Source organism: Vanessa tameamea, chromosome 30 (assembly GCF_037043105.1).
Source record: "Vanessa tameamea isolate UH-Manoa-2023 chromosome 30, ilVanTame1 primary haplotype, whole genome shotgun sequence".
NCBI lineage: Eukaryota > Metazoa > Arthropoda > Insecta > Lepidoptera > Nymphalidae > Vanessa > Vanessa tameamea.
The window spans coordinates 3,266,234-3,279,076 of NC_087338.1; the positions used below are offsets into that span (position 1 = coordinate 3,266,234).

Below are 12,843 nucleotides of genomic sequence, written 5' to 3' on the forward strand. Positions count from 1 at the left end.
GTGCAAGCCCGCCTGGATATGTACCACCCATCAGATATTCTACCGACTAACAGCAATGTTATGTTGTGCTGTCTGAAGGAGGATTGAGTGCAACTACAGTCACAAGGGACATATCTTAGCTCCCAAGGTTGGTGGCGTTGGTGTGATGTAAGGAATGTTTATTATTCCATACAGCGTCAATGTCTATGGGCGGTGACCACTTACCATCAGATGGCACATTAGTCCGACCGTCATTGTTGCGCGATTGAATAACAAATATCCATCCAAACTTTCCCATTTATAATATGATTTTTGTTTATGGCAAAAGTAAAAATAGATAAACAACTTTGACCTTGAACTGGTATTTATACACTATTGGTGGAGAATTACCTACTCTGTGGTATTGCGGTGTTCATGTATAATAAAATATATTAAAAATGATTTTTTTTTTCTCAATAGGACAAGGATTATAAAACGTCCCTTGGATCCAAGAGCCGATGAGGACAACGTGTCAATTTTATTGGACACATTCGGTGCTGGTCTCGTGATTAAGGTCTTTGGTTCGTTACTCTTGGAGCGAAAAGTTATCGTCATGGGTGATGAATTGAGGTGAGATTTTTTATGTAAAAGGATGGGTGCCGTCCGGTGCGTTTTATTTTAGTCGAGAGGGGAGAATTCTTACCAAAACTTTAAAGGCTATTTTGTATTTAATAGTCATAGTTTGGCATTTTAAAGAGAATTGTACATGAGCGAACTTTTCTTTGACAAAAAGACAATCCATTTGCCGATACATATGAAACACGAAACTCAATTGTTGACAGTCAATAAGCAATTGTATGATGCACTATTAAAGTTTGGGGTTTGGTATTGGAGTTTGTCGATCGCAATTTTCTTTAATTTTTTTCTTATAAAGCCGTAGTGCCGCTCTCTAACCGGCCAGTAACTTTATTCCACTCTAATATTGAAACTTTATCAAATCGCAATAATTTAGTAAATTGCAATCAAGAATCCTCGTTAGATCTCTTCAAAGTGAGACCATAACCGATTTTTTATGTGCAGTTATCGTCACATAACCATTGGGACAAAAATGGGGTTTCGCTTTAAATATATACGATGACGGCTTTGAATAGAACTCGATTTATAAAACATTATTCAATACAAACAATTATTTATTCCAGTGTCATCTCTTCGTGTATGGAAGCGTTACAAAGCGCTCTGTATCCCTTCGTGTGGCAGCAACCGTTAATATCGACCATCCCTTCCCAGATACAGAGGGATGTCCTCACAGCGCCGCTCCCGATATTAGCAGCGATGCTATCAGACCACAACCCCGCTCAGATCGAGGAGGTAAGTTCCGTAACAAAACTCTCTGAAAAAATTGTTTAAATTATATCAATAATAATAAAATAGCCTTTTATTCAGATCTCTTAATAGATTACAATAACTTAAAAAAACTGACTCTAACACTAATTCTCAACTAAATAAAGTACTTAAACTAATATCTGTTTGCCAGTCGGCAAAGGCCTCCTCCGACCTTTTCCGTTCATCCCTTTCTTGAGCGATTCTGTTCCGCTTGACTCCCGCCACTTGTCTGATGTCGTCTTCCTTTGTATTATATTCATATATTAAATTATGTTATTAGTTTTAATTTTTTTTCACATTTAATGAAACGTATCTTTTCTTTTTTATAGTTAGTGTTCAGGATTTGTTCGATTCCAAAGCCTTCACAAAATATTTAACATGTTGCTCATTGGCTTCACTAGATGGCGTTGAGATCGAGTTAAATCGCGATGATATTTTGTTCATGGAAAAGTAGATAGTTAATTTAGTTTTAATAAAAATTGTCGTTTAAAGCACGGTGTTTAAATATCCAAAGTTATACTGAGTTCGAGATATTTTCGTACGGAATAAGACAATTTAGAAATACAAATAATATTAAAAACGGTTAATGTACACACACGGACGCACGCACGCTCGTACGCACGTACAGTATCTAATAAATTATTTAAATTTATATATTTATTTTTTATTTTCATAGATGAGACAAATATTTCTCGTTTTTTTTTTATTATAGCAAATGATCACTCTCATACATAGACTTTCGTTGTTTATGACAAATTGACAATTTTCTTTAAACTCTGTCTCCATTTATATTAAGAGCCATAATTTGGATTTTTGTGTCTTGGATCACTTATTTCCCAAATCAACAAATAAAACATATTTTGATTAATATCTCTCATCGTTCCAGGGCATGCTCATCGATCTAACCCACCCATCAAAGGTCCTGTTCTACCAGGGGGATGAATCGACCATCCTCCCAACGGCCAGCTACAAGACCCTGAAGACCTCTTTACATATGGAGTCAATAAAACACAAGGACAAACACGAAGACACGAAAACGAGAAATGTTATGATATCAGAAGCGTTTTTGAGATTTTTCGTCGATATTTTGGGTGATTTCTGGAAGTTCTTCGCCGTTGGCGAAATTGGGGACAGTGATTTGGGGAAGAACGGGGTAGTGTTTGATGTGAGTAGGAATATATTTTGTCTTGCAGTAATGATGACCTTGTTGAATTAGTCTATGACTTCCGTCCTTAAAGGATCTGCACATGAGATTCTGTTATAGTGCACTCTCACTTTCATAAATCAATAGGAGGGAAACCACTTGTGTGTGCTCAGTTACGAAGCGACTCAATTCTCCTGACACTGGATTGTCGGTATTAGTTTTCGATTTGCACACAATTGTATTTTGAATCCAAAATAACGGTCACATAAGCATAGTTGCTGTAGTATTTGTTCGTGTTGTGCTTTTTTTTTATGTAATATGTACGCGGAGTTGCAAATGGACCACCTGATTGAAAGTGGTCACCACCGCCCATAGACTCTGTTTTCATTTTCTCTGTATGAAATAATAAAGAATCCTTCCAACACTCCGATGCGCCACCAACCTTGGGAACTAAGATGCTATGTACCTGTAGTCACACAGGCTCACTTCTACGGTTCACTTCTTCTACTGTATTGCTGTTTGGCGGTAGGATATCTGATTAGTGGGTGGATTTACCCGGACGGACAGAAAAAAGTCACCAAGTATATATGTAAATATAAATAAATAAATATTGGACAACATCACATACATTACTCTGACCCCAATGTAAGTAGCTAAAGCACTTGTGTTATGGAAATCAGAAGTAACGACGGTACCACATACACCCAGACCCAAGACAACATAGAAAACTAATGAGCTTTTTCTACATCGACTCGGCCGGGAATCGAACCCGAGACCTCGGAGTGGCGTACCCATGAAAACCGGTGTAAATATATATGTAAAATCTTGTCTTTACAGAAAGAAGCCTTCATCAAGAACTCAAGTTCGAAGCAAGTGCAATACTTCCTGGAGTGGTTCACAGAAACAGCAATGTTCAACCATTTCATACAGAACATGGCGACGTGCTACCACGACCTACCGTTACCGAACGATTACATCAATAAAGACTTAGTCGACACTCCCCTACCGAACTTCTACGAACTGTTTCACGAAAGAGTTAAAAGTCGCAGTAAAACGCAAAATCAAAAAAGTGATTCCAAGTTGAATTACAAAAACGCAGTTAATAAAAAAGTTAAAATGTTAAAAACTAAACTAAGAGATCTTGTTGCGTAAATAATTAATATATTGCTAGTTTGAAAGGTGCCTTAAAAATCGTATTGAATTATTATTTTTTGTAATTGATATGTACTGTCAGTCTGATTATTGCCTTATTAAAAAATTAGGACATATCGCTTGAGCCGCCTTCGTTATTATAAATATTATTAAGAGAGTGTTTAGTAAAACATTGCTCTCCTTTTCTTACGAATGTCAAATCAATTATGACTAAAAGGGACAAAATAGTATTCCATACGTAAGGAATGATGAACGATATGAAATATAAAAAAAAATGTATTAAAAACATTCCTTAAGTAAAAAAAAAATCTTAATTTAAAACAAAATCATTCTTAAGAAAAAAAAAATTCATGACTTTAATTTCATTCTTATAATTGAATAGACGAAATTTTAAATTAAAAACTGTTTAAATGTCATTTTTTTTTTTTTATAAATTGTGTCAATTATCTCTACAGATTATAAAGCAAAGTAGCTTCCCGCCGTCTGTACGCTTAGATCGTTTAAACTACGCAACGGATTTTAATGCGATTTCCATCGATAAACATTTCATTCAAGAAGTTCTTTTGTATAATACATGCATGTTATAGTAGAGAAAAGGCGAGAATTTCAAAGTTCAACGAAAAAAATCTTAATTTCTGTTTACTTCAACCTAAAGTTAAGTATATACCCGTGTGAAACCGGCACGGATAGCTAGTCTGTATAAACAAGCAAAGACAAAACAGTTCAGTAACTCTTCTCCTATTTCCGTCAACTGATATTTTTTCCATATTTTTACTTTTCTTTGCCACCTGTACCTGGTAGGGTTAACAAAAAAATTGTCAATAAAAGCAGAAAAGAAAACGTTCGAAATATAAAAATTCATATATTTTTTCCTTTTTTCAAGTATCATTATGGTTTATTTTCCAATAGTGAGTGAATATATATTTATATATATTCAGTATGTAACTGGAACAGTATATATAATTAAAGTAACAATATAATTTTACAAAAGGTTCTATTTATGAGTAATCTTTTGATATATACAGTTGCTGATGACGAAAATAATGTATATTTATAATATTTAAAAGATATTGAATTTCGTCACGTCATTATTGTAAATTTAAAGCGAATGAATTTGCTAAGCATATGAACATATTTATCGTCGTAGCGCCTGCAAAAGTCGCTATGTGATTTTTTCATATTTTTAGATTTGTATGCCGTTCTAATCGTTATTTCAATTTATGTAGCTTAATATCATATAAATTTATGTATGAACGTCACACAGCTAAATTTTAAAACGGCATAACTATTTAAAAATAAGAAAAAAAACGACGTTATGTAATAATATTATATACTTAAACATTCTCCGAAACGAGCTATAATATAATATCTTCTGGTATAAGTTTTATGTATATCGGTTTATTAGTTTCAGTTAGGAATTTAAAAAAAACTTCTCATTAATATAAACGAAGATGTTAAATTAGTATAACTATCATAACGGGAGAGTTTAATACGATTTCAGACAATACAATCTAAAACAATTTTGATACAAGATTAAAGTCTCAAAATCGATTAGGTTACACTATATACCGAACTGTTATATGTATGAATTCCGGTAGTCTGTACCAATCACACGAGGAGTAGAGTCAAACAACTTTGACCTTGTAATCACGCGATACTATTGGTCGAAATCTCGATTAATACAGGTGAAAGTTGTCGGAACTTTGGTAGTAAAATTAAAGTGGATTGATTTATAAATATATATGTATTAATCAAGAACTGTTTTGGTGAATAACATAGCAGATCTGTTAGTATGGAATATTAAAATTATAAAAAAGTTTTTTTATCTTTACTTCTCGTGCCGTTGGAATGGACTGTTTTGCTTTTCACCTCAAATAAGACTTGAGCCGGCTTCCACATCGAATTATAATTGTGTTAGTTTTAAGAAATCAAACCGATTTGACGAGATCTGTTTTGTATATTAAATAATTCATCCGTACGTCGTAACTTATTATAAAATCATTTAATAATCTTTCTTAAGAATATTAAAAATGTAAAATATTTGATTTTGTTATTAATTTTCTTGTTATGTAAAGTAATACCGGCTCGAGGTATTACGGATTCTACCCTCCAGTTAAGTTTGTGCTTTGGGTGGGGAGTGTCACCCCCTAAGGGCTTGAGCGGTGACTTCCACACAACGTTTAAATAATATTTAATGTATACAATGTCTTAATTTAAATATGCTTACATAATGCGCGGGTAACATTTTGATATTATATATGTAATATGATTTCATTGTTGATTAGTCACGGTCATATTTATATATCCAATATGTTAACATAATATACAGTGTTCGGTCTGATATTCTTGTTTCTAGTGTTTTAATTATTATTATTAATAGTAATAACTTAGTTTTCGAAACGCTAATCGAAGTCGATTTAATTATTTTTACAATTTTATCTCAACAGATCGGCTTTCGTGACTTGGTGTATATTATTTATAGTAAGTTGTCCGTCCTGTCGCACCGCTGCCCCCCCATTTCTCCGCTTTGAAGTTCCTAACAAAAGTCCTCTCTTAACGTGTCTTCGTCGCGCAACTGTGCGCTACGGTAATCTCGTGATGAATTCGTTTTTAATCTGTCTGTATGTTTTATGATAACTATACCTATAGAAGTTTGCAATAGATTTGATGTATTTAAGTTATCAAAAATTTTTTCATTCGACTCGACTCTTACAAGCACTTTTGAATCGATATGTTTTAAGATTAAATTGTTTATATACGTAGAACGTGCATAACAGTAATACGGATGAATTAATTATATATAAATGTTTTAATATAAATATAATTGCAGCTTTATGTAATACATTTAAATAATTATATATTTTGTTTACATTTTTATTTTAAGTTTTTGTAAATATAAGAATATTTAAAAATAAAAAAATTACAATATTAAATAGAAATTGGTAATGTTTGGTGTGTTTTTATTTTGTCTACGTTATTTCCGAATATTCTTTGTTCCAGTAGGCTCATGAATTTAACGGGCTAATAGGCCACCTGGTGGTAAGTGGACGGTGGTCACCAACGTCTATGAATATTGGCGCTGTAAGAAATATTAACCATTCCTTGCTGTGCTTCTCTAACCAGCGAACTAAGTCAAGTCCCGTGTGCTTGTACAATACTAAGTGTTGGATGTAAAACATTTGATAAGTGGAGCATGTTCAGAGCCATGAATTTGGGGCCCTTTGGTAGATATTTACTACCATGTACAGATAATTTGCTTATGGCCAGGCCTTAAGTATAGTTTCACGTTCACGTTTGTGGTGTGAATTTTGAAGAATCATGTTTTTCACACGGCCAACTTTATGTTGCCTGTTCCAGAGTCGGTACCCGCAGCCGTTTGTTTATTCACATTCAAAATGAAAAAACCAAAAATATTGTTTATCCAAATGTTTTGAATTAATTTTTTAAATAGCTAGCAATTAAGTAAATATATTTTTTTAAGAAATGAATCGATGTTCTAACTCATTTTTGTATTATATCACTTTATACGTAGCGAAGCACGTACCGGGCCGCTAGTATTAATATATTTAATAGATAAGTCCCTAAGTTAATAGATAACTCTGTCAGAAAAACCCAATTAGGCTAAAAGCTCTGATTTTTCAATGTGTCAAATTGTCATCATACACATACAGGTTTCTTCGCGACGTTTCGCCACGCCGAGCACGAGATGAACAAAATAGACAAAAGTAACACTATTTCTTATTTTAAAAATGATTGAGCTGTCATAAGGAAAACAGTTGGATGATTGTGAGGGATTTTAAAGAAATATAGAGAGATTGGAGCATCATTGTAAAACATAATTTTATTTTGCCATCCCGAACTACTGAAATTACACTAGCTAAGGTAAAGCAGCTAGCTAGCTGCCATAAATACATTATATAAATAAGTATATACTCGTTTACATAATAACAATACAATTTATGTAAGGAATTTTATTAAAAGCAATGCACTGCTGCAGTTAAGCGATAATAGCGCTTTGGGAGCACCTGAGTACTCAATGATTCATTATTTTAAAAGACTTCGCACGAGTGCAGTGCTTGTACTAAATAATATACTACAGAATATCCTACGACGTTCTCAGTTTTTCAGTCGTTAGACAATACAAACCGCTTTGTCCTTGCGTTTTAAATCTGTAATACCTTTGAAAATTTTCATTTAAATTACATGCTGTAAAGGGCCATATTGATCTATATTAAATGCACAATGTATTTAAGGTACTTAATTGGATAAGGATTAATGCTATATTGCCTCAAATCAATGCAAAAATAAGCCATTATTTCTCGCAAAAAGTAAAGGATAAAAAATGGTTATTGTGAGTTGTCCCTAAGAGATAGACATATAACATCGTGGATTTTTTTCGATGCCTGGGCGTATGTACAAATGCACACGTCATTCCCCCCTCCCGACGACGACGGCGTCCTAAGCCGTGGTCCGACCTCACAAGAGGCGCTTAGGACGCGCGTATTCTGAGCCCTTAAGTGGGTTCTCAACATCCTGGTTTAAGTAATTTAACTCGCCTCCCCGTCTGGTGACGCTGTAGAGGCCATTAAAGCCTACAGAATATTCATTCGAAAAAAAAAATGTATTAGGAACCCGCCGAGGGGGTCGAGGTCCTTCGTTTAATCACAGATAGTATATGGAGGTATCACGGGCCATTAACCACACAATGTCCTCCCCCCAGACGTCGACGGCGTCCTAAGCCGCCCGCCCTTCAGTGGGGTCTCAACATCCGGCAGAGTCTTCTATTACTCGCCCACCCGCCCCGTGACGCTATAGAGTGCACTATGGCCAAAAGATACTGTGAATTCAATAAAAACGATCAAATAAAATTATATATGCAAACGGTGGTAAACACTTTCCTAGTTCACAATTTGATCCCCCCATAATACTTTTGCGTAAGTAACCATTTAACGTAGATCAACATTAACATATTTATTGTAAATAATTTGTTAGTATTATTGAAGTATATACAAGATTGGTGGTAGGGTTTTGTGCAAGCCCGTTTGGGTACCACCACCCACTCATCATATAACACCAGAAACAATTCTAAGCTGACAGTATTAAACCACGATTTAACTTATTTTCGTTTTATAAATTCTTAAGCCAATCCGTATCAAAAAGCACAATCGCTTGTATTTATTCCTCGTAATTTAACAAAAATAAACCCATTTCGTAAGCCTTTCACTCGTAAGGTTTTTCCCTTGAAGGGAATCCCGTCGCATTCCGACCGTGTAACGAAACGCCATATAAATTAAAGTGCTTTTATTTTATTTATTAAGTTATACTTCTCTATACCTCTCGTGAGTAGAATTATTGACAGGAATGACGTCAAACTACAAAGTCACTACAAATATATACATACTTTTCGTCAAGTCTGATATAATATATGTGAAAGACATAGTACCTTAACTTACTTCTATAATTTGTAAAAAATACATTGGTAAAGAAGGCATATTATTCGATACAAGATTATGTCATTAGACAATATAAACTGCTATGTCCCTCTGTTTTAAATCTGTAATATTTTCCAAAATATTATTTAAATTACATGCTGTAAACGAACATATTGATCTATATTAAATGCATAATGTATTGAAGGTACTTAATTGGATAAGGATTAATGCTGTGTTGCTTAACATCGCTTCGAAAATAAGCCATTATTTCTAGTAAAAAGTAAAGGATAAAAAATGGTTATTGTGGGTTATCCCTGTGAGACATACATCATCGCGGACTTTTTTGAAGATCTTTTTAAGGTGAACAATACTGTATTACATTATTTTGATCTATCTCGTAGGGTTCAGCCAGCGTTTGCAATGTAAGCGCAAAAAATGTGTTTATTTACGACATCACTTCAGAAACCTTTAAAATTATCAGTGTTTCTGTACTATATTGTGCATATATTATTCATATAAACCTTCCTCTTGAATCAATCTATCTATTAAAAAAAACCGCATCAAAATCCGTTGTGTAATTTTAAAGATCTAAAAAGCATACATACGTACAGACAGACAGCGGTAAGCGACTTTGTTTTATACTGTGTAATGATGATTTATTGTGGATAAATTTACATTGAGTATTCCTGCACGAATTTTTTATTTAGAACACACTCTCTGATCGTATCCGTAAACGTAAAACATGGCCGCCCGTTGAACTGTCATTGAATTTCATGGATTTAATATCAAAATATCTCGATTATACGAATTATGCGGATATATGTTGTTGACTAAAAATTCATTACTTTTTAAGGATATCATTGTGGATAGGTTCTAAATTGGGTCTGTCGTAAACCGGCACGAAATTATTAATAAAATCAAAAAGTGCTTGTAAAATCCTACTTGAAAAAATCAAAATATACTTTATTCAAGTAGGCTTTTACAAGCACTTTTGAATCGTCATTTAACAAACTATATTAAGTGAAGCTACCACCGGTTCGGAATGTAGATTCTACCGAGAAGAACCGGCAAGAAACTCAGTAGTTACACTTTTTCAACGTATAAAAATATCATGTTAGTTAAATACAATTATATATGTATGTTATGTCTCCTGCCTGGAAGTCAACAAGCCTTAACTCCACGCTTTTTTATCATCTATATAATCTTGTATCGAATAATATGCCTTCTTTACCAATGTATTTTTTACAAATGACTTGAATCTATGAATGTTAACCCTTAGAGTAAATTACAAGCCTTGCTTTCAGTCAAAATAAAATAAAATACTCGAGAGTCTCGGGACGCCCGACAGAAGTGATAACTTAAACTAATCTAAGGTCATTACTTAAATTTTATACATATGAATATGGTGATGCAAGGAAATGTTATTTATATACATATGTATGTACAGTGGGTAATCTCCGAAACGAATTAATAAATACACCGGTACGCAGAATATTTATTTTATAAATATTATAGTCCTGTAGTTATGAATCAAATTAACAAAAAATCTCCTGTTGTTGCGCGACTGTCTTTTGTTTTTTTTTATGCGAATACGCCATCGATTGACTTTCCGAAATCGATTACACTTTTATGAAATCGAATACAGTAACGAAATATGAGTTTATTAAATATATAATTACAATATAAATGCAACTACATAAATAAGTATTTCTAACATAATGAAACAATTTAATATGCTGGTACATTGTATAGTAGGGCGGATAGGCAAATGGGCCATCTGATGGTAAGTGGTCACCAACGTCTATAGACATCGATGCCGTAAGAGATTTTTACTAATCCTAACATCGGTAAAGCGCCACCGATATTGGGAACTAAGATGTTATGTCCCTTATGACTGTAGTTACACTGGCTAACTCACCCTTCAAATCGGAACACAGCAATAAGTATTGCTGCTTAAGAAACTATTAATATCTCTTACAGTACTTGTGTCTACGGGCAGTGGTGACCACTTACCATCCGGTGGCCCATTTGCCAGTCCACCTATCGACGACATAAAAAACAAAATTAAAACCTAAATCATAGAAAAATACTCGTCGAATATAGAAGCTGTTCTTTTTTTAAAATTAAATTGCACAAATACAAAAGTTCCTGAAGATAATAAAATATTTTTTTATAAAAATGTCGGCGTGTAATTCTACGTCTTTTTTTTTTAAAATTAAAAATAAAATATTTTTTTATACCTACAGTATAAAAAAATTGTTGTTATTCTATATTTTATATTTTGTTATCGAAGAGGACAATCACCTGCTTACGTCACTGATTTTTTTCCGTCAATAAGTTTTATTTTAATACGTCGCCTGTTGCTTTGAAAACAAAATTCGCCACGGATAAGTCATTAAGCCGAAATTAAGTTTGATGAAGTTAATCTTGAGTTGACGTCGGACAAAAAACATTGTGTTTACGTGATATTTAAATGAAGGGAAAAATTCTACCAACAAATGTTTTTATTTATGACAATTGTAATATTTTCGTTAAACTAGCTGTTCGACTAACACAATGCAGTTGCGCAGAATTATCTTCGAAGGTGGTACATAACATTCGTGTAATCCCGTCTGGGTAGGTACCACCCACTCATCAGATACTCTACCGCAAGACAGCAGTACTCAGTATTGGTGTGTTCCGGTTTGAAGGGTGAGTCAGACAGTGTAACTACAGGCACGAGGGACATAACGTCTTAGCTCCCAAGTTTGATGGCATATTGGTGATGTAAGGAATTGTTAATAATTCTTACAGCGCCATTGTCTATGGGCGGTGGAGACCACTTACCATCAGGTGGCCCATTTGTTCGTCCAACCTATATCATAAAATAATATATATATTAAAATTAAAAACTTAAAACACAACATGCGGAATGGTGACGAGAATGCTAGCAGCGTTTCCCCGTCGAATCGCAATTCCGATCCTCTGGGCTAAAAACGAACCAGCCCTCCTGTCACCAGTGAAGGCAATAAGGCGTGTCATACTTTTATTAAAGGTTTTTGCACTGCTCCAAGTGTTTTGATTGTTATTACAGTCATTGTAATGGATGTGCTTTTTTATGAATACGTTGTGTTTTTTACGTTAATATCAATTAATAATTATGTTTGTTAGTCGTTTCATTTGTATTGTTCAAATCGCGAGAAATCTAACTTTGCCTATATCGAACAAAGCGTTATCCCCATTTAACGTTAACCCCATCGAGGAGTGAATTAAAAAAGAAGCCTGTGTTCGTTACCGTGACTCAAACTATTTCAGTACTTTCGTCTAAATCGGTTCAGCTGTTCAAGTGTGAAGAGGTAACATACAGAGTTACTTTCGCAATTTATAATATTAGAATACATTTTCAAATATGTCGATTATAGATATTTAGTTAATATTCCTGAAGATTTTCTTTCTTTTTTTACTAAAAAGTACATGAGCTTAGATCAGTATGCCAATACAACCTTCAAATGTTCCAAATGGGAGACTCCTTTCTTCCGCTTTTGAGCAAGAATATATTTTTTTGTCCATAAAGACGTTTATATTCAGCGCTGACAATTTGTTATAATATGAACACAAGCTGTTTCACGTGGTTTTACTTGGGTTACACATAACTGTGGTATATTACGAATATTATAAACGCAAAAGTTTTTGAGGATTTCTAGATGGATCATTGTTAGTCTTTTACGCAATAACTAAATTTGTATGAATTTCGGAAAAGATATATCCTGACTTGACACTTACCTTCGAAAATGC

General features: G+C 33.8%; 1 protein-coding gene across 1 annotated transcript in view; it reads left to right on the plus strand.

Annotated features, from left to right (window-relative positions):
- LOC113391681 (uncharacterized) overlaps positions 1-3,755 on the plus strand; it is a 54,975-nt gene extending 51,220 nt beyond the window's left edge. The window contains exons 8-11 of the mRNA XM_026627727.2: positions 439-588; positions 1,158-1,326; positions 2,228-2,506; positions 3,323-3,755. Coding sequence (XP_026483512.2) covers positions 439-588; positions 1,158-1,326; positions 2,228-2,506; positions 3,323-3,637 — 913 coding nt within the window. The 3' untranslated portion in view covers positions 3,638-3,755. The remainder of the gene's footprint in view (positions 1-438; positions 589-1,157; positions 1,327-2,227; positions 2,507-3,322) is intronic.
- The last annotated feature ends 9,088 nt before the right edge of the window (positions 3,756-12,843 follow it).